The sequence below is a fragment of the Euphorbia lathyris genome, chromosome 6 (assembly GCF_963576675.1).
Source record: "Euphorbia lathyris chromosome 6, ddEupLath1.1, whole genome shotgun sequence".
In the NCBI taxonomy this organism is placed as follows: Eukaryota; Viridiplantae; Streptophyta; class Magnoliopsida; order Malpighiales; family Euphorbiaceae; genus Euphorbia; species Euphorbia lathyris.
In genome coordinates, this window is record NC_088915.1 from 88,301,631 (window position 1) to 88,327,404 (window position 25,774).

At 36.7% G+C, this 25,774-nt stretch overlaps 1 protein-coding gene and 1 pseudogene across 2 annotated transcripts; both read left to right on the forward strand.

The window, feature by feature from the left end:
- Positions 1-3,561: 3,561 nt before the first annotated feature.
- LOC136232545 (uncharacterized) lies at positions 3,562-8,518 on the forward strand. Of its 2 annotated transcripts, none has more exons than XM_066021763.1 (5): positions 3,562-3,878; positions 3,968-4,029; positions 4,148-4,274; positions 7,611-7,768; positions 8,279-8,518. In XM_066021763.1, exons 1-4 carry the CDS (start codon positions 3,773-3,775, stop codon positions 7,736-7,738), a joined length of 423 nt encoding a protein of 140 aa, XP_065877835.1. In that variant the 5' UTR covers positions 3,562-3,772; the 3' UTR covers positions 7,739-7,768; positions 8,279-8,518. The 2 variants fall into 2 exon arrangements, with proteins under 2 accessions (XP_065877835.1, XP_065877836.1); XM_066021764.1 differs by having other exon boundaries at positions 7,611-7,759.
- Positions 8,465-25,577, forward strand: LOC136233806 (U-box domain-containing protein 21-like; annotated as a pseudogene).
- The last annotated feature ends 197 nt before the right edge of the window (positions 25,578-25,774 follow it).

Genomic DNA, 25,774 nt, shown 5'->3' on the forward strand with positions numbered 1-25,774 from the left:
AACTATAATGATTTATGTATGAATTGGACAAAAAAATCCAAATATTTTGTCGAATTTATTAATCTTCAATTCAATTATGAAATTACAAAAAAGAAAAAATTAGAATGCATAATACGGGAGCAAAAATCTGTGTTTTTTCAGCAATAATCATGGTGGAAAAGAAGGTCTAATACATCACCACCTCTATGAACTTCTATGAACTTGTTCATAATAGTAGATTGGCTCTAGGGATGTAAACGGGGCGGGGTGGGGCGGGGATTGGAGTTCCCATCCCCGTGCCCCAACTAAACGTGGAATTCCCATACCCGCCCCGCGAAATAAACGGAGACAAAATTCATTCCCGTCCCCGCCCCGTGGAGAATTCTCGACCCCGCGGGTATTCCCGTTTACCCATTTAAAATTTAAAAAATATATATAAAAAATAAATAAAAGAAGATAATAAATAAAATAAGTAAAAATGATTTACTCATCATAATGCTGACCAACCAAATAAATAAAAATGTTAATGTGGCTGATCAACCACAATTTTTTTTACTTCCATTTTCTGTTTCCAAACACTATCATAATATTGAGGTCATTAAATATTAATCTTTCTCATAATTAAACAATTTCTATTAATATTTCACTACCGCCTAAAGAGAGATATATGATGCATGGAATAAATTATATGATTGAATATGGCAATTTTTATTAGATGTTTATTTAATGGAAATTAATTAGGCGTATGTTTGTTCAGATGTTTATTTTTTTTTTTTGGTAAGATTGTTCAGATATTTATTAATTAAGTTAGCTAAGGTTTAGGGCACAATACGTGGAGGGTTCGGGGATCCCCGCAGGGCGGGGATACCCTTTCCCATCCCCGCCCCGTTTCTACTAACGGGCATATATTAATCCCCGTCCCCGTCCCATAATAAAACGGGGCGGGGATTACCCGTCCCCGACGGGGCGGGGCCCCATCGGGGACGGGTAATCCCCGCCCCATTTACATCCCTAATTGGCTCCCTGAAATTTGCACGTGTCTCAGGAGCTCCTTGAACTTAATTATTCGGTATCACCAACTCCCTAAACTTGTTATAAAAGTAGATTACCTCCTTGAACTTTATAAGTGTCTCACAGGTAAACTACACCAATAGTAAATGAACTTTACCTAGTTTACACTTTGATACCTAGATTACATTTTGTCCCAAAAATATACCTGAAGTAATGATGACCGGACAATTTAGTATATTTTACCGGTTAATAACCGGTCAACGCGAGTTTCATGAGTTAATTACATCAATAGTACATGAACTTTACCATAATTCATACTTCGGTACCTGGATTTTATTTTATCCTAAAAACATAACACAAATAAAAGTGACTAAAAAAAATTAGAATGCAAGGAGTCCTTACAGATTGTCTAGATGTAATGAGTGTGCGTTTAACAACAGATGATTAAGTTGTTTAGAGCCATTAAAGATAAACAGTTACGGATTCAGTATTCACTTAGATGAGGTGTTTATTGTGATTAATGAGTGTTAGACTGATATTCTTTTAGTGCTTGTTGACATAAAAAAAAAAAAAATTAAGTCTGACGTTTTCCGAAAATGGATGCTTAAGTTCCTCAAAACCTTCTCGAGCCGTCCTTGAGGATAAATATATAGAATACTATGTTGATGTTAATGATTTCGTGTTTATTTTGTTTGAAATTCTGTTTTCGGTTTTGTTCGCTTTTTGTAGCTCGTTTTAGTGTTTTAGTTTAAACAATAGATATAAAATGTTGGGATGAAAGTCAAATTTGATTTTAAGTTTTCCATGAATTGCAGATTTGATTCAACGTATAAAATAGTCCAAATTTAATTAATGTTTTTTTAGCAAAATCAATTTTAGTCTAATGTTATTAAAAATTTGAAGGTTGGCTTAACTATTATTTAACTATCACATTAGTTCTTCTAAATTCGTATTTTTTTTTTGTTAGTTATTTATAAATATATTAGTAGCACAGTACACATTTTACACATTTTAAAAAAACTACGTTATTGATTTATATGAAACAGACTTAGTTGTTAGTATTTTAACATATATTTTTTTAACAGTAGTAACATATTTAAGTACCTATTTTTGTTTCATTTTTTCGGAATTACTTTTTGCCTTTTAATTCTAAACAGGAGATAAAAAAAAAGTGTTTGGTAAATTTTCAAAACAACTGCTTTTGACATAAAAATCTAATAACATCTACCATCGTTGTAAATATCTTAAATATAATTAATATTTGAAAAGTGTAATGTGACAGACAGCCTTTGCAAAAGTTTGATGACATATGACTAAAATTGATTTTGTTTGAAAACGTTTGACTTAAATTTGTACAATTTCATACGTTAGAGATATATGTTAGGATCAAATTTAATTATTATCCCTAAAATATTTGATTATAATTGTAATATACGGTTAGAAATGTAATACAGTACAACCTCGATATAGGAATACTCTATATAGGAATAACCTCTATTTTGTTATAAAAAAAACTCGGTCCCAATTTGGGCCAATTATAAATAGGAATAACCTCTCAAATGTTATTTGTTATACACTTCTAGAAACTATGCCTTTATATAGTAATAATTATATATATATATATATATATATATATATATATATATATATATTAAGAATTCAAACTAAATTATAAATTATTAAAAAAACTATTGAAATTATCTATGAGATGGAAACACAAACTACAACTTGAAATTATAAATATTTAGTATTCTCATTGATGTTTACATTTTTTCCATAAAACTCTTCCATCTATATATTGAAAACCTAAACTCTAAATTGAAATTCTAAATATTTAATTTGTTCCATTAATGTCTATTGTTATACATTATATATAAACCATGCATGCCTATGATAAAAAATTTAAAATTTTATGTGTTGAAATTTTTTATTATACCAAACTCTATTTAGTAATAACCTCTCAATTGTTATACAAATATCATGGTCCCAGGTGTATTCTTATATAGAGGCTTTACTGTATTATTATTTTTTTGAACCAGAAATGTAATATTTTTTTTTTGAAACCGGAAATGTAATATTATTCAGACTTCCAAATTATTATTTTTTTTATTATGTGTCCGTTTATTTTCATTTTTCGGAACAACTTTTTACCTTTCAATACTAAATATGAGATAGAAAATGTTTGGTAAAATTTTTAAAGAAAAAACAACTAATATCTACAACTGAAACAAACGGGTCCTATATTTGATGTCATCGTAGAAAAATTGTCTCATTTTCAACCGCAAAAGAACGTAATTTTCAACTAAACGTTTAATATTTACGATTATAGATTTGTATTAAAGAAATTTAAAATAAATAATTATTAAGCTGTTAGTAAGCAAACTTCATGGAAAAAATTAACGAACTGCTCGCGAACGCGGACAGAATATTGAACCCGAACTTTTCAATTTCTAACGAACCGAACATGAGCAGGCTTGGCTTGACTACAGCCATGTTCATGTCCCATAATTGGGCTGGGTTGGATTATAACTGGCCCAACCATGGGAAGCCCTAAATAAAAAAAACTCAGCAGAAAACAAGTTGGGGTTGTTGCGCCTTCCTCTTCACCGGAATATCAGACGGACGGGGACAAAACTAGGTCCTATTGTAATTATCAAATCCGAGCTTCTCGGCGTTTTTCATCTCATCAGCAGTTCAACAGTATTTACTCTACCTTCGCCGGATTGTAGATGTACAGGTGACTTTTCTTTTCTTCGATCAGTGGAGGGTGCCTTTTAGAAATATGGCCCTATTAGTCTCAACAAGGCTTTTACGCTCTGTCGGCTCCTTAAAAATTGCTCGTTGCTGTTCTCCTGGTGTTAATTGTCCATCATTTCAACCTGAGGACGGTAAACCCTGTGTTTTTCTCGCTTCATCACTTGTAGTTTCTTAATGGAGATATTTGGTAGCTTCGAACTGATGTTGTTGATACTTTCAGATTTATGTTGCATTGTTTCTCTGGATTACGAATTTTCTACAGAATCTTCTGGCTTTGTCAAGGTACTCTCTCGCCATTCTTAATCTTCTCTGCTGCTTTTGGCCAATTTGTTAATATTTGGGGATTTCTGAAGCATATTCTCTGTCATTGGCATCTCATATCTCATCTGCTATAATGTAGGGTTTAGTGACTTCCTTCGCTTGTAGGAGGTTCTCAACATCTACCCTAACTCCGGGGTCTAGTGATGGTGCATTTCCCTCTGATTTGTTGTCCACAAAGACTGCGCTGACGCCTGAGCGCAAAATAGGTATGGATAGAGGTTATTTATTCATTCTTTTTGCATATGTTTATTATATAGTTGTTGAGAGTAGTGATATCTATGGAACATTGTGCTTATCTCACTCAATTCTGATGTCTGTTTGAATTGGATTGTTTTTTCCTTATTGCTTTGTGACTATCAATCCTTGGAAACATAAGCATCTTCACATGCTTTCGGTCGAAGATTGTATTGCTTGTTGTTGTTTTGATCACCTAGCTTTTTGTTCAAGACCGGAAATTTGGAACAGAGGGATATATGTGTATATTACTTAATGCAATCTCTGATTGCTAACTCTGCATTCAAACATTGGTTTGTGTTTCATGGTGATATGAATTGTAAATTGCTATAATACAACAACAACAACAACAACAAAGCCTTAGTCCCGAAATGATTCGGGGTCGGCTATGTAAATTGCTATAATATTCATACTAAACTTCATTTTATTTCCATAATACTTCTGTAAGCTAATAGGGCTGCTAGTTTGTTTTTTAAGTTATGTCATAGAAAATGACTGATGTGTTTTAAACATCATTTTGGACATGCAATCAAGCAGCCCGTCTAATTATTGGCATGAGATGCTTGTGAATTAGAGTATTTCCCTTGACACGGTGTTGTAGTCTTGCTTGCATTTTTCTTGGAAATGCTGTCTTTAACGTATTTGTTAAAGGCGCTAAGGGTTCCTGGAGCCTAGGATCAAATTCCTTCCCTGTGGGGGGCGTCGTTGGGTTCGACGGGGGAAGCTCTGATGCCAAAGTCAGTATATGAATAAGAATAAACTGTATTGACAAGAGAAGGGTCTAGAGTGAGAATGTGAATGTGTACCTCGGTAGCTTGTGATGCAAGCTATTTATAGTCATGTGATCGTAACTTCCAGTAACCAGAAAGTCTCCATTAATGCCTCATTAATGGCGGTTACGGATCTCCCTTTAGTGTGGCCGTTAGCTCATTAACGTTCCATTAATTGCCTTTATTGGGAATCGCCTCAACCGTTCGGCGGGCGGATCGAGGCGTGATGGCGGGTTTCACGTAGGTTTGACTACGGATAACGTGTGACGGAATCTAGGTGATCCGCCATTCGGATGACTTGCTTGATACGCCATTGCTTCCCTGGGCGCCCCAATACGCTGCCGTTTTGGTAAATATCCTCTTTGATCCCATGGATAATATCTCGATGTTATCATACAACAACAACAAAGCCTTAGTCCCGAAATGATTCGGGGTCGGCTATGTAAATTGCTATAATATTCATACTAAACTTCATTTTATTTCCATAATACTTCTGTAAGCTAATAGGGCTGCCAGTTTGTTTTTTAAGTTATGTCATAGAAAATGACTGATGTGTTTTAAACATCATTTTGGACATGCAATCAAGCAGCCCGTCTAATTATTGGCATGAGATGCTTGTGAATTAGAGTATTTCCCTTGACACGGTGTTGTAGTCTTGCTTGCATTTTTCTTGGAAATGCTGTCTTTAACGTATTTGTTAAAGGCGCTAAGGGTTCCTGGAGCCTAGGATCAAGGCGCACACCTGAGGAACACGAGGCGCAGAAAAAAAAAAAAAGTCCTTTCACTAGTTATAGCATAAACCAAAAAAACACACTTATGACCACACAAACAAAACAAAACCACCTAAAAACATAATACTAAATCATAAATGTCAAAAACACGAGTTAAGTTCATACTTCATAAAGATATTAACATATACTTAATGTCTTAACCTAAGTACCCAACTAATGCTACTAAACTAATAACCATTCATTGTCACTTGATATCCTTCTGTGTGTCTGTTTCAGTTTCTGTTTTAGTGGAGTGGAGGATACTCTTCTTTACGTGACTGCACTTAATCCCTCTCTAGTCTTTCTATATTTAGTTATGTGTCTTGATATTTTTATTTAGATCAAGGGTTAAGATTAATCTTATTTAAATTAGATTAGTGAAAACAAAGAGGCGTGCCTTGATTCAGGCTCCGAGGCCCAGGCGAGGGGCACAAGACAAAAGCCTTTTAAACAGGGCCTCTCTTTTTGCAATCAAGGCTCACTACCTTGAGCCTTCAGTGAGGCGCGCCTTTAACAACTATGGTCTTTAAGAGTGTTCTTGAGTGTTTTCTCTTCCTCTTTTAATGAGGAAAGGTCATCCATGTCTGCATAAGATTCTCAAAGTAGACTTCATTTTTTAAAAAAAAAATTGACAGCATTTGGTAATTGATGAACCTTTTCGTGTACAAATTGCTGACTCTTTTCCATGATATAAGTTGCTAACTTTTCTAGGATCCTTTTGGTCGTACCTCATGACAACATGAGATTAATGGTTTTGCTATTTTTTAATGTTATGTTCTTTAGTATTAGTTCACTTGCTTGAAATACTCCAATATTAATCTCTACCATTAATAATCTTATCCTATGGAACCTAAAACTATCCAACAAAAGTTCCCTTTCCCCAACAGTTTGATGCAGCGGGGACTAAAGTTTGACGATATGATATCATAGTTATTAAAGGCGCACCAGGCGCAGGCCTTAGTGCCATGACATCTCCATGGCGTGGCGCAACCGCCATAGTGTGCGTCTCGTGTGCCATTTTGCGCCAAGGGGCAGTTGCGAAAGGCGCACCTTGGTGACATAGGGTCAGTTGGGGGCAGTTTTATGTTTTTTTTTACAGTTACATATCTTGAACAAGTGTTCAGAAGGTCCCAAATCAGGAAAAAAAAACAAATATTAAAAGGAAGAGAGAGATTATACGTTTTAATTAGAAGAGGAAGAGATAGTTAGAACAGGAAGCGGCATAGTCTTATTATAATAATAGGAAGAAGTTTAGTAGAACAAACCACAGAAAACGAATTCAAACAGAAACAAAGCATCCGAATACAAGAGGAGTGATGAATTTGGAGAGTTTGATCAAGCGTAGAACTTAGGAATTAGTATTCAACTTTAGCTTTCTAACATGGGTTCATCTTGCATTTTAAAATCTATTTATGCTTAAGAATATTGGCATGATTTAGTATTCATTGCATTTTTATGTTAGTTTTATAATTTTTGTTTTTGTAAGTGTGCCTTGTCGCACGCTGCGCCATCCGTCAAGGCTCCAGGACCCCTAGCGCCTTAGTGCGCCATGCGCCTTTAATAACTATGTATGATATTCTCAAATCTATTAACTATTGTTTTGAATATCTTGTTCTCTTCACTAAATGATGACATTTCCTGGTGTGCGTGTCTTCATTAGGCACATTGTCCATAGGCTCTTGAATTGTTCTATATTTTTTTTTATCATGTACTCTTTATTTTATGGAGTTTGAATTGTTCATTTCTTTTATTTTATGTTGTGATTTAGGTCTTCTTGAGAATCTAGTGATTCCAGCAACAAATTTCTCTAATGAGGACAAGGGGTTTATGGTTTTAGCTGGTGATGTGCCTATCAAGAAGCACATCGTTCTTCGTTGTGCGGTGGCAACTTGCTAAACGACAACAGATTTCCCAGATGTAATGAGTGTATGTGTTTAACAACTAGACGATGATGATGATAAATGATTCTGTGTTTGTTTTGCATGAAGTTCCGTGTTCAGTTTTCAGTTTAGTGCACCCTTTTTGTAGCTTCGTATTATTCTTTCATTTATATCTTTTTCCCGATTTAACAATATCGGAAACGGTTGACCTTGTCATGGTTGAATAGATCTATTATTCTTTCATGACTTAATACATCATTTGCCCCCTGAACTAATAAGTGATAAAATGACTCACATGTGAAGTATAGACGACAAGGTTTATGATTGAAAAGACAGTTTGATGAATTGTTTCTCAAATTGACTCAACATGACAACTTTAGGGGTAAAATTGCTCTTGATGCCAACGTTAGGAGTAAAATTGCACCATTTTAAACGTTAGAGGTAAAACTGCTCCTAACCCTAAACATTAGGGGTATTTTTACATATTATCTATCATGTACTCTTTATTTTATGGGGTTTGAATTGTTCATTTCTTTTATTTTATGTTGTGATTTAGGTCTTCCTGGGGATCTAGTGATTCCAGTAACAAATTTCTCTAATGTGGACAAGGGATTCATGGTTTTAGCTGGTGATGTGCCTATCAAGAAGCACATAGTTCATCGTTGCGCGGTGGCAACTTGCTAAACGACAACAGATTTCCCAGATGTAATGAGTGTATGTGTTTAACAACTAGATGATGATGATGGATGATTCTGTGTTTGTTTTGCATGAAGTTCCGTGTTCGGTTTTCGGTTTAGTGCTCGCTTTTTTACCTTCGTGTTATTCTTTCATTTACACTTTTTTCGGATTTAACAATATCGGAAATTAAAGATAGCAAAAGTATACACGATACGATTACACGATACGAAATCGACACGTAATTTTAGTGTTTGAGTTTAGCTTAGTAGGTAATGTGTCATTTTTGGGTTGATACGAAACTGATACGCAAATTTCTCTCATGTTTTTATACGTCAATTTATTAGTAAAAATTATAAAATTATAAATATTACTTGCAAATATGATTTGAATCTACTAAATTGTTATAAACACATTACATGACACTCTAACATGATATTAACAGACTTTTCAATGTTTAGTGTTAACATATTAATCTATAAATGATATAAAGTATTTAAAAATAGTATTATATCCCTCTTATATTTTTAAAAGCTATCGTAATATATATGTATAACAAAATTACATGTAACTTGAAAACACGACACGAAATTGACACTAACTCGAATAGGTTAACACGATTGTGATATGAAAGTTTTTAGGTTGGGTTTGGGCTTACTCTGTTTAACACGAATCCAAAATGACACTCACGAACACAATTCGAACATGATAATTGTCAGATCTATTGGAAACAGTTAACCTTATCATGGTTGAATAGATCTATTATTCTTTCATTAAGAAGTATATATTGTGTTTTATTTTTTTGTTGCTTTTTTTTTTTCCTTTTTGTAATCCTTTTCTTCCAATCAGGTTTAACACATTAAGCTTCTAGTTACCAAGAAAGTAAACATTAATCATATACGGTTTAGAAATGTAATATTATTAGGAGTCCGAGAGTTTTTTCTCGTTATATTTGATGTTTTGTGGTTATAGAAAAATTATGAAAATCACAATTTTATTAAACGTTTAATTTAAACTATATTTAAGGGTTTAATCAGTCAAATTGAAAATTAAAGGCTTAATCACTAAAAATCAATACTGTCAGATCCATCCCTAATCGGTAATCGATTAGGTCTGCGATTTGGGTCAGGTTAGGTTTATTGATCTTCAATCATTCGGTTAGAATCAGGGTCAATTCGGGACCTGATGATCCTACTGGCATCCGGGATGACACTGGCTTTTTATTTTATTTTACTTTTTACAAAAATAATTATACAAAAAGTACAAAAAAAAGTAAAAAAAAAAACATCTCAATATGTACTTTTATTATTGTTTCTCTTCTTATTATCGAGTTTTATCACCTTTTGTTTGATTAGATATATTGATTTTTATTTTAGTTCAACATGATTACGTTCAGTTTGATATTTTTTTGGGTTAAGGTGCAAAAATACCCCTAACATTTTGGGTCAGGAGCAATTTTACCTCTAACGTTTAAAATGGTGCAATTCTACCCATAACGTTTGTAGCCAAGAGCAATTTTGCCCCTAACGTTGAAAATTTGGGTCAATTTCAGAAATAATTCATCAAATTGTCTTCTCGGTCATGAATCTTATCATCTACACTTCAAATGTGCGTTATTTTATCAGTAACAAATCATAAACATATGTTGGGATGTGAAAAAAATTAAAAAAATATTGTCTTTTGTACGAATTAGACAAAAAATTCAAAAAATTCACCGAATTTATAAATATTAATCTCCAATTCTATTATTAAATTACAAAAACTATGAAATCCTTTTTTTAGAATGAATTGATATGTAATTGGTTCAAAATAATGAACAAAAATATCTGTGTTTTATAATAGTGTCGGAAATTGACCCAAATTACAAACGTTAGGGGTAAAATTGCTCTTGGCTACAAACGTTAGGGGAAAAATTGCACCAATTTAAACGTTAGGGGTAAAAATTGCTCCTGACCCAAAACATTAGGGGTATTTTTGCACCTTAACCCTATTTTTTTTGCTACTTGATATTTTTACAATGTTCATAATTTCTTGCAATGTCTGTATTGGTAGTTTTGATTTTTGATAAAGGAATTACTAATAACAATGCTTAAAAAAAAGGGAAAAGTACAAAAATAAATCTTGTGGTTATATCTGTTTTCGATCGGTACCTTTCTGTTTTAAAAGTTTGTAAAATGGTACATTGAGGTTCATTCCGTTAGCAAATACATGTCAAATTGACTAACGGTGTTAAAAGTAAAAAAGAAAAGAGTTAATTTAGTCCTTATATTTATTTATTTTATAAATTAATCCCCCTTATTATCTAGTTATTACAAATAAACCCCAAAATAAAAAATATAAATCAAATATATTATCTTCTCCATTTCTTTTTAATTTTTTTTTCTTTCTCTCTCTTCTCTTCTCTCTCCTCTTTGTTAATTTCTCTTTTTAAAATAATTGAATTTCCATTTCTTTCTGAATCTAATCAATTGAATCTAATTTTGAAAAGAAAAATAAATTAATTAATAAACTCCACACTCTCATAAGAAAAAAAAAAACCATCAGGGATATATTGTCGTTAATGAACAAAATAATGATTCCATTGGATTTAGAAATACAATTCTGTTTAGGATCAACAAGTTCTTTAACTTCAATGGTGTGGTTCCTGAAATGCCGAGATTTCTCATCCAAACACAACTCTATTATCACATTGAAATGCCTTCTTACCTCCGATTCCGATCACGCTGAATCACTAATCCAAAATCGTAGGCGTAAATCAAGTACTATTCAACTTGATAAAAGATCCAATCTCACGTACTATCACAAAATCTTCTCTAACAATCATCTTTCACCTACTTTCATCTTCTCCATCTTCAACAATCAGATCGGAGTTCGTTGAGCTCGGTTTGATCCGTTACTCCTCGAAATCATCGTGGATTCGGAGAAGAACATATGCGAAACAGCTTTAGGAGTGTTTGTTGAAGTTAGTTTGTTAATTAGAGAAGTTTAGCTTAACCATAGTGAGTTGTCAACCACACAGTTACAAGTTGGTTATCTGTTAGCAGTTCATTATAAAAGACTGCTTGATCATTATAAATTTCTTCAATCAGTTTTTCTCTGTATATTGTAATTCAGATTCTTCTTGATTTCAATAAATCATTTTTCCTTCACTTGATCTTTTCAACATGGTATCTGAGCTTCCGCACAAAGATCAATGGTGAAATTGGGAAAATGAAATCAGAGACGCAACAATAAATTTCAAGTACTCGAATCCGAAAGTGAAGAAGACGAAGTAATCTTTCACAGCACCAGCAATCCTAAACAAGTTTCAGAGATGGCAAATCAAGATACATCTTATCTTGATCTTGAGAAATCAGATCATCCAGGGGTCTCCCTTGTAAGTAATCCTTTAACAACCACAAATTATCTTTCCTGGTTAAGAGCAGTGAAGATCGGTTTAGCAGCAAAGGATAAACTTGATTTTATTCTTAAAGATCATATTGAACCAGACGTGATGTCCCCAATTGACAAGAAGTAGAAGAAATGTGACAGCATGGTACTATCATGGCTCCTGGCTTCAATTTCTAAAGATCTTGCAGAGTCACTTTTCTATGTTAAGACTGCAAAAGCATTGTGGATTGAGTTAGAGCAACGATTCGGCCAATCTAATGGTCCTTTAGTCTATCAATTGAAAAAGGATCTTGTAAATCTCATACGGGGTGGACAAACAGTTAGTCTATACTATACTCAGATGAAAAGGCTGTGCGAAGATTTATCAGTTTTGAATCCAATTCCCTCTTGTGAATGTGGAGATGCTGCAAAGAAAATGCTGGATATGTGATGCGCCCTCACCTACGTTAGAGATGAGAACTCACTAAGGGATAAGTGTACCCCGTTGTTATCAAGTAATAAATTTCTGGTTTAAGTCCAGGTTATCGTCCACAGGATTTATTTCCGCAAGTACCGAGCTACTCGATCTCGGATGTTATCTAGGCTTAGGGGGTTTTGAGTTGGTTTGTTTAAATTAATCTACTCCTAGGTTGAATTACGCTATTCCTAGCTAAGTTATCCGATTCTAACTAAGTTATTCTACGCCTAATTGAGTTACTCTACCCCTAATTAAGTTAAACTACTCCTAAGTGATCTTTTACCAATGCAATTAACCGAAGGAACATGAAGGGATACGATGATAATGAAAATAGAATGTTTAAACAATTGAATTGAAACCTAAGTCACTTGTGTCTAAGGCGATTAACCCGACCTATCCTCCTAAAGTCCCTAGTTCATGATTCCCTTGTAAGGCCGAAACTAGCTCTAAGGCTCAGTAATTTGGGCTTAATCTTCTATAGGGTCGTCAATCCTATAGGCACTGACTAGGTCAGATTCAGCTCGCAATATGTGCCAACCTAATTTTGGGATTATCGAATGAGTTAAACCAATCAGACAAAGCGTAAGACAAAGATTAAAACATCAAAACAATTGAATAAACAAGAACTATAATATATATCAAAGATGGAAACATTGTCACGAAGTTACAATAAACCTAGAATTCATAGCATGTATCAGAGGCTAGACAGAATGTAAAAGAAGAAAAATCCCTTTCAGGGAACCTGTCTACCAATGCAGGCGTCTTTCTAGGATTTAAGGATGAAGCTTGAGCAATCCTCGGTGAATGGAGCTTCGGAGGTGTCTTCAATGGAGATTTGAAGGATATGGAGGAGGTGGAGAGGATTTCTCAAGGTGAAAAGCTAAGAAAATTACAAAGGAAAAAGATCTCTAATTTACATTGGAAAAACTCTATTTATAGACGCGGCTCGGGCCCTTTTCTTGACCTAATTCGTGTCCTTATTGATGTAGGAAGTCGTGGGATCCATCGTGGCATCGTGGGGGAGAAATTGGGCTTTTTGACCAATTCCCGCAGGTCTACTCGTCGAGCAGGGCGAGCTGCTCGGCGAGCAGGGCTACTCGCGACGAGCAGCCCCCTGCTCGCCGAGCAGGCGCCTGGCGGCCTGCTCGGCGAGCAGGCACAGCCTGCTCGGTGAGCAGGCACAGTGCCTGGGCAGTGCCTGGGTGGTGCCTGGGCTGCTCGCCGAGTAGCGCCCGGGCTGCGCGCCGATGCTCAATTCGCCGAGCGACTGCCGGGGGTCCCCGAGACACGATTTTTGCCTGAAATTGATCATGTTTTAACCTGCACACGCACATAAACTCCAAACAACATTAGTCCAAGGGCTAAATTGACCCGCCAATCGCTTATTTGAGTAAACGTTTCGTTTGGTGCGACTTTTGACGGATCAATTAGCTTCAAAAGATAACGAAATTATAATATGCATGCCATTTTGGCCGTATTTGCCTAAATTGATCATAAAACGAGCATAAACAACGAAAAGTAAATAAAACGTTTCCAATTTCTAACTAACTCACACAAAAGCATTTAAATGCGAGAATTGCTCGCTTATTAACAAAATAACGCTAAAACCCGTCCTAAAACCGTACCCAAAGATAGGGGTTTTTGACCCCTATCAAACCTCCTCGCACTTAAAACTTTACTTGTCCCCAAGTAAATTAAAAAAACTAAACCCGCAATCACAAGCAAGCTAGAAAACCTCCCGGTTTGACTAGGTGCTTGACACAATTTCGAGCATCTATAATTACATGCATTCGGAAATACAAAGTAGAGATACGATATCAAAAAGCCGCATTTCAATTATCATAGGTCATAGTTTTAAGCAAAAGAACACATGTTCAATTAAACGAGCTTGAGGGGATCGCTAAGTAAAACACCTCACCATAGGTAGTTCACTCATTTCACACAATTTTGGTGGCTAAAGTGTTTACTCTCGGCTTATGTTCTTGCTTAGGATTACGTTGATTTTGCACGTTCATCCGCGTTCCTCTACTATGCTATATGATTCCGATGATATCAAAAACAGCCTCTAATCGGGGTTGTAATGTGGTTAGAGGGTTAAAGGTACAACAAGGGTTAATAGTTCTAGCGCTACAAAAACTAAGTTTAAATGGCTTTAGCAAATATGAAGTGACTGAGCTTTTTATTCATCCCTTATTATTTTCTTTTTGGGATGTTTTCTTGAGACGTTTTTTATTTTTAAGAACTGGGGAATGAAGTTCTTCCCTTTTGGAAAAACTCTATTTATAGACGCGGCTCGGGCCCTTTTCTTGACCTAATTCGTGTCCTTATTGATGTAGGAAGTCGTGGGGTCCATCGTGGCATCGTGGGGGCGAAATTGGTCTTTTTGACCAATTCCCGCAGGTCTGCTCGTCGAGCAGGGCTACTCGCGACGAGCAGCCCCCTGCTCGCCGAGCAGGCCTCTGGTGGCCTGCTCGGCGAGCAGGCACAGTGGCTGGGCAGTGCCGGGGCGGTGCCTGGGCAGTGCCTGGGCGGTGCCTGGGCAGTGCCTGGGCTGCTCGCCGAGCAGCGCCCGGGCTGCGCGCCGATGCTCAATTCGCTGAGCGACTACCGGGGGTCCCCGAGACACGATTTTTGCCTGAAATTGATCATGTTTTATCCCGCACACGCACATAAACTCCAAACAACATTAGTCCAAGGGCTAAATTGACCCGCCAATCGCTTATTTGAGCAAACGCTTCGTTTGGTGCGACTTTTGACGGATCAATTAGCTTCAAAAGATAACAGAATTATAATATGCATGCCATTTTGGCCGTATTTGCCTAAATTGATCATAAAACGAGCCTAAACAACGAAAAGTAAATAAAACGTTTCCAATTTCTAACTAACTCACACAAAAGCATTTAAATGCGAGAATTGCTCGCTTATTAACAAAATAACGCTAAAACCCGTCCTAAAACCGTACCCAAAGATAGGGGTTTTTGACCCCTATCAATATGCTTGAAAGTGATCATTTAATGCAATTTCTCATGGGCTTGAATGACGTCTATGAGAATGCAAGAAATCAAATCTTGATGTCTGATCCCTTGCCTACAGTTATCAAGGCTTATTCTATGATTCTTAAAATGGAACACCAACAACACAATGTTTCCCAAGGAGCAATCAATGTTGCAGAAAGAATGGAGATTGCAAATGCAGTTGCAGGCAAGGAAGGAGAGAGATCCAAAGAATACATGTTTTGTTCTCATTGCAAAAAACCAGGGCATTTGAAATAAACTTGTTTCAAGCTCAAGGGTTATCCTGATTGGTTTAAACTTAAAAAGAACAAAAATGTCAAGAAAGGGTCAAACCAGCATGCAAATGTAGCACAAGAAGGAACTAGTGGAGATATGGAAGGAGAGCAGGATGGAGTACAATCTCAGTTTGTCACTAGTTTTCTGCAGAAGGAATTCCAGAAGTTTTTGAGCAGCAAAGCTGCAAGTGATCTAGCATGTTTTACAGGGTTTGCAGGTAACATCACAGATTATGATAAATTGCAGTCTACTGATGTTGATGATTGGATTATTGATTCAAGTGTAAGTTCTCACATGTGTGCACATCAATCTTGTTTTGTTGTTAAACATAAGTTACCAATGCCACAGAAGATCTATTTACCTGATGGGAGTATCAAAAGAATATCACATAAGGGCACAGTAAAGTTTAATGACAAACTTGCTTTGCACAATGTCTTGTTTGTATCAGAATTTAAGTTTAATCTCCTTTCAGTAGGACAATTGTTGAAAGAAGAGGATATTGGTATTAATTTTCAACCTACATGCTGTATATTACAGGACCTGAAGACTAAAGCAATATTGGTAGTAGGGCACTTGAATGGAGGATTATACAAGTTGTCTAAGAAATCATTCTCTCTAAAAGCAACAGATAGAACTATCAGTGATGTAAGTGCTCTAAATGTTACTTCTGTACATACATTAGAAGACAGAAATGTGATTTGGCATTATAGATTAGGACATACATCCTGGAAGAAGCTTAAGGATGTTACTGGTATTGATTGTTCAGAATCATTAATTCCTTGTGAAGTGTGTCCCTTAGCTAAGCAACATAGATTGAGTTTTCCAAGTAGCACAACTGTTTCTACTTCTGTACTTGAACTTCTGCATACTGACATATGGGGTCCTTATCATTTGACTTCTTCTAGTAATGCAAAATTCATTTTAACAATTGTTGATGATTACTCGAAGGCTTTATGGACTGTTCTTTTAACTTCAAAGACAGAAGTATGTGTTATTATGCATAAATTCATCTTGCTTGTTCAAAATCAGTTTAATGCAAAGGTGAAAACAGTTAGATCAGATAATGGTACAGAGTTTACTAGTACAATTTATCAGGAAATGTTAGCTAGCTTTGGTATTCAGCACCAAAAGTCATGTGCCTATACTCCCCAACAGAATGGGGTTATAGAAAGAAAGCACAAACATTTGCTTGAGGTTGCAAGAGCATTAATGTTTCAATCTGGTGTTCTTAATGACTTCTGGGGAGAGGCCATTAAAACTGCCACACACATTATCAATTTACTACCTGTAGAGGGTTTAAACTGGCAGACACCATTTGAAAGGTTACACAAAAGATCACCAGACTACAGTCATTTAAAGATTTTTGGCTGCCTGTGTTTTGTTACAAATTTACAACAGCACAAGGACAAATTTGATGAGAGAGCTTACAAAGCTGTTTTTATGGGCTATGCTAATGGTCAAAAGGGATATGTGGTATACAGATGTGATACTAAGCAGTTCATCACCACCAGAGATATAAAGTTCCATGAAACTTCTTTTCCTTTCAAACAATTACTCACCGATCCTTGCAATAACAACATTCCATTAATCTCAACTTCCCAAATACCAAATGACACTCTACATTCTTCTACAGATCAACCTATAAATTCTAATTCCTCTTCACCAGAAACTGTTAAAAATACTCAACCTACAAATACCTCAAGAACAGGCAGAATTATCAAACAACCAGTATGGATGACAGATTTTGTTAACACTGCTCAAGTATCTAATTCAGACACTACCTTATGTGATTCACCCCATTATTCACCCAATCATCAAGCTTTTCTCAGCAACTTATTTACTGAACAGGAACCAAAAACTTATAAACAAGCTGCCACCGATCCTAGATGGCAAGAAGCAATGTCACTTGAGTTACAAGCCTTAGAAAACAATGGAACCTGGATTTTGACTGATTTACCACCAGGCAAGACAGGAATTACATCCAGATGGATTTTCAAAATTAAAAGAAGGTCTGATGGAATAGTTGATAGATTTAAGGCTAGGCTACTGGCAAGAGGTTATAATCAAGTTTTTGGCTTGGATTATAATGAATCATATTCACCTGTAGCTAAGTTGGTGACAGTTAGATTTTTTTTGGCAATTGCCGCAGCAAAAGCTTGGCCAATTCACCAAATAGACATTAATAATGCCTATTTACATGGCTTTATCGAAGAAGAGCTTTACATGTTACCCCCTGAGGGTTATGCCAAAGCAAAGGAGGGGCAAGTGTGCAAATTGGTGAAGAGTTTATATGGGTTGAAACAGGCAGGGAGGCAGTGGAATAAGGAAATGTCAGCTAAGTTAGTTCAATTTGGCTTTCTAAAATCTAAACATGATCATTGTTTATACACAAAGCAAACATGAGATGTTTTCATTGCATTGGTTCTTTATGTTGATGACTTGCTTATCTCAGGTACATCAGAGATTGAAATAATAAGGTTGAAGGATTTTCTTCATCAACAGTTCACAATTAAGGATCTTGGCTATGTCAAATTCTCCCTAGGAGTAGAAGTAGCAAGATCAGGAGAGGGCATGTTCTTATCTCAGATGAAATACATCAGAGATTTATTAATTGATGCCCAGATACAAGATGCAAATTTAGCAAACTCACCACTTCCTAGTGGTTTTCAACCAAAACAAGTCACACCTAAACTGTCATCTCCAGATGTTTATCGAAGATTAATAGGAAGATTGCTTTATCTGGGGTTCACACGCCCAGACATTTGCTTTCCAACACAGCAATTAAGTCAATTTATGACTGAACCAATGCAACACCACTTCGATGCTGCAATTCACATTCTGAGATACTTGAAGAAGACACTGACTAGAGGGATATTTTATCCAGTTCAGGACAAGATGAAGCTAATAGCCTATTGCGATGCAGATTGGGGGGTGTGTAAGACAACCAGGCGTTCAATAACAGGGTATTGTGTCTTTCTTGGAAAATCAATGATTTCCTGGAAAAGCAAGAAACAAGCTACAGTCAGCAGGTCTTCAGCAGAAGCTGAATATAGAAGCCTGATGCGGATTCCGGAGAATCCTCACTAAGGGATAAGTGTACCCCGTCGTTATCAAGTAATAAATTTCTGGTTTAAGTCCAGGTTATCGTCCACAGGATTTATTTCTGCAAGTATCAAGCTACTCGGTCTCGGATGTTATCTAGGCTTAGGGGAGTTTTGAGTTTGGTTTGTTTAATTAATCTACTCCTAGGTTGAATTATACTAATCCTAGCTAAGTTATCTAATTCTAACTAAATTATCTAAGTTATTCTACGCCTAACTAAGTTACTCTACCCCTAATTGATCTTTCATTAATGAAACTATTCGAAGGAACATGGTATGAACGATAATAATAAAGATAGATTATCAAGTCTATTGAATAAAAACCTAATCTGAGTCACTTGTATTCAAGGCGATTAACCCTACTTACCCTCCTGAGGTTCCTAGCGCGTGATTCCCTAAGGCCGAAACTAGGTCTAAGGCTCAGTAAATTGGCGCTTAATCAACTAAGAGGTCGTCAATCTCCTAGGCTCTGACTAGGTCAGATTCAGCTCGCAATATGTGCCTACTAGATTTTGGGGCTTTTGAATGAGTTAAACCAATTGAATAAAGCGTAAGACAGAGATTAGACAAATAATCATAGAACAAAACAAGAGCTAAATTATTATTAAAGGCGAAGATAATTGTCACAAGATACAATAAGTCAAGTTCGGCAATTGTATCAAAGAGTACAAACGAGGAAAGATAAAAGGAGATACAAAAATCCCTTTCAGGGAACCTGTTTACTCTGCAGCCGGCGACTTAATCTTAAGGACGGACCTTGGTAATTCCTCGGTAGAAAGCTTTGAAGGAGCTTCAATGGAGGTTGAGGAAGATGGAGAAGATGGAGAGGAATTACAAGGGGAAAGCTAAAATAATTTACAAAAACGAAAGATATTGAATTACAATTGAAAAACCCTATTTAGAGATGCGTCTCGGGCCTCGTTTTGACCTATTTTCATGTCCTAGTTGGTGTAGGAAGACGTGGGGCCGAGCGTGGCTTCGTGGGGGCGGAATTGGTCTTTTTGACCAATTCCCGCAGGGCTGCTCGCCGAGCAGGAAAGGCTGCTCGGCGAGCAGGGCTGCTCGCGCCGAGCAGCCCCCTGCTCGCCGAGCAGGCGCCTGGCGCCCTGCTCGGCGAGCAGGCTCCTGCTCGGCGAGCAGAAATGGCCCATAGGGCCCTGCTCGCCGAGCGTTTTCGCCCGAAGCGCGTTCGATCCAAGCTCGATGAGTTCCGCGACCTTTTTCATCCGACTTCACACCTGCACACGCATAAAAACTCCGGAAAACATTAGTCCAAAAGCCAAATTGATCCGTCAATCGCTTATTTTGAGCAAACGCTTCGTTTGGTGCGACTTTTGACGGACCAATTAGCTTCAAAAGATAATGGAATTCTAATACGCATGCTATTTCGGCCGTATTTGCCTAAATTGATTACAAAACGAGCCTAAACGACGAAAAGTAAATAGAATGTTCTCAATTCCTAACTAACTCACACAAAAGCATTTAAATGCGAGAATTGCTCGCTTATTAGCCAAATAACTCTAAAAACCGTCCTAAAACCGTACCCAAAGATAGGGGTTTTTGACCCCTATCAAACCTCCTCGCACTTAAAACTTTACTTGTCCCCAAGTAAACTAAAAAACTAAACCCGCCATCACAAGCAAGCTAGAAAACTTCCCAGTTTGACTAGGTGTTTGACACAATTTCGAGCATCTGTAATTACATGCATTCGGAAATACAAAGTAGAGACACGATATCCAAAAGCCGCATTTCAATTATCATGGGTTATAGTTTTAAGCAAATGGACACATGTTCAATTAAACGAGCTTGAGGGGATCGCTAAGTAAAACACCTCACCATAGGTAGTTCACTCATTCACACAATTTTTGGTGGCTAAGGTGTTTACTCTCGGCTTATATTCTTGCTTAGGATTACGTTGATTTTGCACGTTCATCCGAGTTCCTCTACTATGCTATATGACTCCGATGATATCAAAAACAGCCTCTAATTGGGGTTGTAATGTGGTTAGAGGGTTAAAGGTACAACAAGGGTTAAATGTTCTAGCGCTACAAAAACGGAGTTAAAATGGCTTTAGCAATCATGAAGTGACTGAGCTTTTTATTCATCCCTTATTATTTTTGTTTTTGGGATGCTCTCTTGAGACGTTTTTTTTTTTTTTGATTTTTAGGAACTGGGGAATGGAGTTCTTCCCTTTTGTTCGTCTCTTCTCTTTTCTTTTTCTGTTTTTCTTTTCCCCCTTTTTTTTCTTTCTGGGATAGTAATGCTCATTCACTTCTTAGCCTTTTGGCTTGCTACTGTAATGCCATCAACAAAGATAAAGCGCTAGAAGAAAACAAAGGCTCAGTTCGAGCTTTGCAAAAACAAGGGTTAAGTGGCGAACCAAGTTGTGGTTCACAAAAACGGGTTAGAACGAAAGAAAAATCTACAAACTACAAAAATGTCGGCTCAAAGGGGCTTCCTAGAGTGGATGAAAAAGAAAAACAAGGTAAAGAAAAGGGTTAATTCTAATGAGGCTGATTCATCGTTTATCATCTCAAATCATTGCATGTAGGTTCAACACAGTATTAGGTGCAAAATCTGTAATCTTCCACAAGTCAAAGCATTCACACAAAAAATGTCAAGAAAAAGAGCTTTTTGATGTTCGCTCTTAGGCTCAAATTCAGCTCACAATTCTTTGGGTTTCAATTTTGTATTTACTAGTTTTCCCCAAACTCAAGTTTAATATCACATGCCTTCAATTCTTAAGTTATCTACCTAAGTAATGATTTTAGCATTTCTTCAAAAGTATGGTCTAAATGCAAACTGTAGCTCATGCTTTTACAGATACAAGGGTTGTGTCCTACACCTAAACTAGTTGTCATGCAATTTTAGATTCGGTTCTCAGCCCTCAAAGACAAACAACAAAGTTTAGATTCGAAGGAGGTTCACGGTTTTAGGTCCTACACATGCAGAAGCATAAACAAAACCTAAAAACGCTAAACTAAACTAGACACGACGCAACAAAAATTTAAAATTTATACAATTTTTGTAAGTTTGTCTACCCCTCCTCCTCACACTTAAAATATGCAATAAGTTCCAACATTCCATCTAAAACCATCAAGTGCATGTGCAAAAAGTTAGGGTGGAGAAGACAACTTACTAGCCAAAGCTAAAAACAGAAATCTATAATTGAATTAAAAAGAAAACAAACCTAGAAAAAGTTTTAATCCGAACTTGGGTTGCCTCCCAAGAAGCGCTACTTTTATAGTCGGTTAGCTCGACATAGAGTTCCTTCCTAAGTATAAGCTTCTATCCGCGTTAGGAACTCGAATTCCTTAACAAACAATCCGTACCTACAAAACTGATTAAGAGCCTCAAATAAGTTTAATGGAAGTAGGAGGCCGAATTTAAACATATTATGAAAAAGTTTGGTTTGCTCCCTTTTGGATTCTCTTGGTAGGTCGAAGAGAATGAAAACTTCTGAACAAGGAGTAAATCCAAACTTTACGAACTTTTGAGGAAAAGGTAGTTGATATACACAAGCTTTGATTTGATCGTTTATTTCTATCACATGATTTAGAATTTCAGATTTTGAACCGGGGTTGCTTACCGCTTCCGGTTCTTCACTTACCTCGAGTGATGCATGTGATAGTGGACTTGGTTCTACCTTTTTGTCATTCCTCAAAGAGATGGTTTGAGCTGATTCCCTTTGTGGGATTTCTATGTTTTCCTTTATGCTTGGGAGAGCATCTCGGGATTGCTTTTGCATCTCTTGGTTTATTTGAGCCAATTGGTTGCTCAAGTCCTTGCAAACCTCCTCATTGATTGTAAGTCGGGCTGATATTCCTTTCAAGAGGGACAACATCTCATCTCGTGAGCTAGAGGGTTGTGGAGGAACTTGGCTTGGTTGTTCGTAAGGGAACATTCCCCATTCGTTTTCCCTATGCTTATTAACAAACCTATTTGGAGGCCTCAACATGTTAGGGTTCCCGTAGGACAAATTTGAGTGTTGAGGTCTCCTCCAATCACTACCATAAAAGCTGTAAGAATTGGGGTTAGAATTATACCTTTGGTGATCACCCATAAAACTTACACTTTCATTGGTGTTGAGGCTCAGTTTCGCCACCAAGATATCCATTTTCTCATTTAAGTCGGCCATGGAGGGATTGGGAGCCTCATTCTCCAGGGCATGAATGTATTGTCTTGATGGGATAGTAAACTTTTGAGCTTGCCACTCGACTTTTTCTTGCCAATTCATTGATCAGAGAATGCTGAGAAAAAGTGAAGTTCTAGCACAAAAGTTTGATAAGTAACAGTATACAGATATGAACAAGTATAGAAAAGTATAAAGAAATCATATATCAACAAGTATAGACGATATAAACAAAGATATTCAAATGCCTAAACTAACAAATCAACCTTTGGTTCGATATTGCAGAAGAAATAAATCCCCGGCAACGGCGCCAAAAACTTGATGCGGATTCCGGAGAATCCTCACTAAGGGATAAGTGTACCCCGTCGTTATCAAGTAATAAATTTCTGATTTAAGTCCAGGTTATCGTCCACAGGATTTATTTCTGCAAGTATCAAGCTACTCGGTCTCGGATGTTATCTAGGGTTAGGGGGGTTTTGAGTTTGGTTTGTTTAATTAATCTACTCCTAGGTTGAATTATACTAATCCTAGCTAAGTTATCTAATTCTAACTAAATTATCTAAGTTATTCTACGCCTAACTAAGTTACTCTACCCCTAATTGATCTTTCATTAATGAAACTATTCGAAGGAACATGGTATGAACGATAATAATAAAGATAGATTATCAAGTCTATTGAATAAAAACCTAATCTGAGTCACTTGTATTCAAGGCGAGTAACCCTACTTACCCTCCTGAGGTTCCTAGCGCGTGATTCCCTAAGGCCGAAACTAGGTCTAAGGCTCAGTAAATTGGCGCTTAATCAACTAAGAGGTCGTCAATCTCCTAGGCTCTGACTAGGTCAGATTCAGCTCGCAATATGTGCCTACTAGATTTTAAGGCTTTTGAATGAGTTAAACCAATTGAATAAAGCGTAAGACAGAGATTAGACAAATAATCATAGAACAAAACAAGAGCTAAATTATTATTAAAGGCGAAGATAATTGTCACAAGATACAATAAGTCAAGTTCGGCAACTGTATCAAAGAGTACAAACGAGGAAAGATAAAAGGAGATACAAAAATCCCTTTCAGGGAACCTGTTTACTCTGCAGCCGGCGACTTAATCTTAAGGACGGACCTTGGTAATTCCTCGGTAGAAAGCTTTGAAGGAGCTTCAATGGAGGTTGAGGAAGATGGAGAAGATGGAGAGGAATTACAAGGGGAAAGCTAAAATAATTTACAAAAATGAAAGATATTGAATTACAATTGAAAAACCCTATTTATAGATGCGTCTCGGGCCTCGTTTTGACCTATTTTCATGTCCTAGTTGGTGTAGGAAGACGTGGGGCCGAGCGTGGCTTCGTGGGGGCGGAATTGGTCTTTTTGACCAATTCCCGCAGGGCTGCTCGCCGAGCAGGAAAGGCTGCTCGCGCCGAGCAACCCCCTGCTCGCCGAGCAGGCGCCTGGTGGCCTGCTCGGCGAGCAGAAATGGCCCGTAGGGCCCTACTCGTCGAGCGTTTTCGCCCGAAGCGCGCTCGATCCAAGCTCGATGAGTTCCGTGACCTTTTTCGTCCGACTTCACACCTGCACACGCATAAAAACTCCGGAAAACATTAGTCCAAAAGCCAAATTGATCCGTCAATCGCTTATTTTGAGCAAACGCTTCGTTTGGTGCGACTTTTGACGGACCAATTAGCTTCAAAAGATAACGGAATTCTAATACGCATGCTATTTCGGCCGTATTTGCCTAAATTGATTACAAAACGAGCCTAAACGACGAAAAGTAAATAGAATATTCTCAATTCCTAACTAACTCACACAAAAGCATTTAAATGCGAGAATTGCTCGCTTATTAGCCAAATAACTCTAAAAACCGTCCTAAAACCGTACCCAAAGATAGGGGTTTTTGACCCCTATCAAAGCCTAGCTATAACAGCTTGTGAACTCAAATGGATTTCTTTTTTGCTCCAAACCTTTCAAGTTGAAGTAGAAAGACCTATTCCATTGCACTGTGATAATACTTCAGCAATAGCTATAGCAGCTAATCCTATTGATCATGAGAACACTAAACATTTTGATATCGATGTTCATTTTATAAGAGACTATGTGGAGCAGGGGTTTATATCAACACCACATGTTTCATCACTTCAGCAACTAGCTGATCTTTTTACAAAGGTTATGAATGGAGTTCAGATTGACAAATTTTTGAGCAAACTTGGAGTTGTCAACATGACTGCACCAAGTTTGAAGGGGGAGTGTTGAAGTTAGTTTGTTAATTAGAGAAGTTTAGCTTAACCATAGTTAGTTGTCAACCACACAGTTACAAGTTAGTTATTAATTAGTTGAGTTTGTAACTGTATCTGTTAGCAGTTCATTATAAAAGACTGCTTGATTATTGTAAATTTCTTCAATTAGTTTTTCTCTGTGTATTGTAATTCAGATTCTTCTTGATTTCAATAAATCATTTTTCCTTCACTTGATCTTTTCAACAGTGTTTGATAAGCTTTGTGACAGTGAAAAAGGGAGAGAAGAAGCATACAATAATGCATTAACATGGCCAGTTTTGGTGAAAAAAATCTTGAGAGTATCTGAATTGGCTACGGAGTTTTCGGTCTCGGTGATTTGGAAGCTGATGAATAAGTATGGAAGAAGAGAAGAGAAAGTAGCAGTAGTAGTAATGGCAGAAGCTCTTCAAGTTGGGGTTTTTCAGAAGCTGGTTTTGTTGTTGCAAGTTGGGTGTAGTGATGACACGAAGGAGAAAGCTACTGAACTTTTGAAGTTGATGAATCCGTACAGAAATGGATTGGAATGTATTGATTCTGTTTATTAAATTATTTATTTTTCTTTTCAAAATTGGATTCAATTGATTAGATTTAGAAAGAGATAAATTAATAAAAAGGAGAGAGAAAAGAGAAAGAAAGAAAAGAAATTAAAGAGAGAGAGAGGAAGAAGATGGTATATTTGATTTTGATGTTTTATTTTGGGGTTTGTTTAGAATAATTAGATAATAAAGAGGGTTAATTTATA

Coding starts and splice junctions, on each gene's coding strand:
- LOC136232545 (XM_066021763.1), top strand. CDS start 3,773: ATGGCCCTATTAGTCTCAACAAGGCTTTTACGCTCTGTCGGCTCCTTA. Junction 3,879..3,967: donor ATCATTTCAACCTGAGGACG/GTAAACCCTGTG, acceptor TGATACTTTCAG/ATTTATGTTGCATTGTTTCT. Junction 4,275..7,610: donor GACGCCTGAGCGCAAAATAG/GTATGGATAGAG, acceptor GTTGTGATTTAG/GTCTTCTTGAGAATCTAGTG.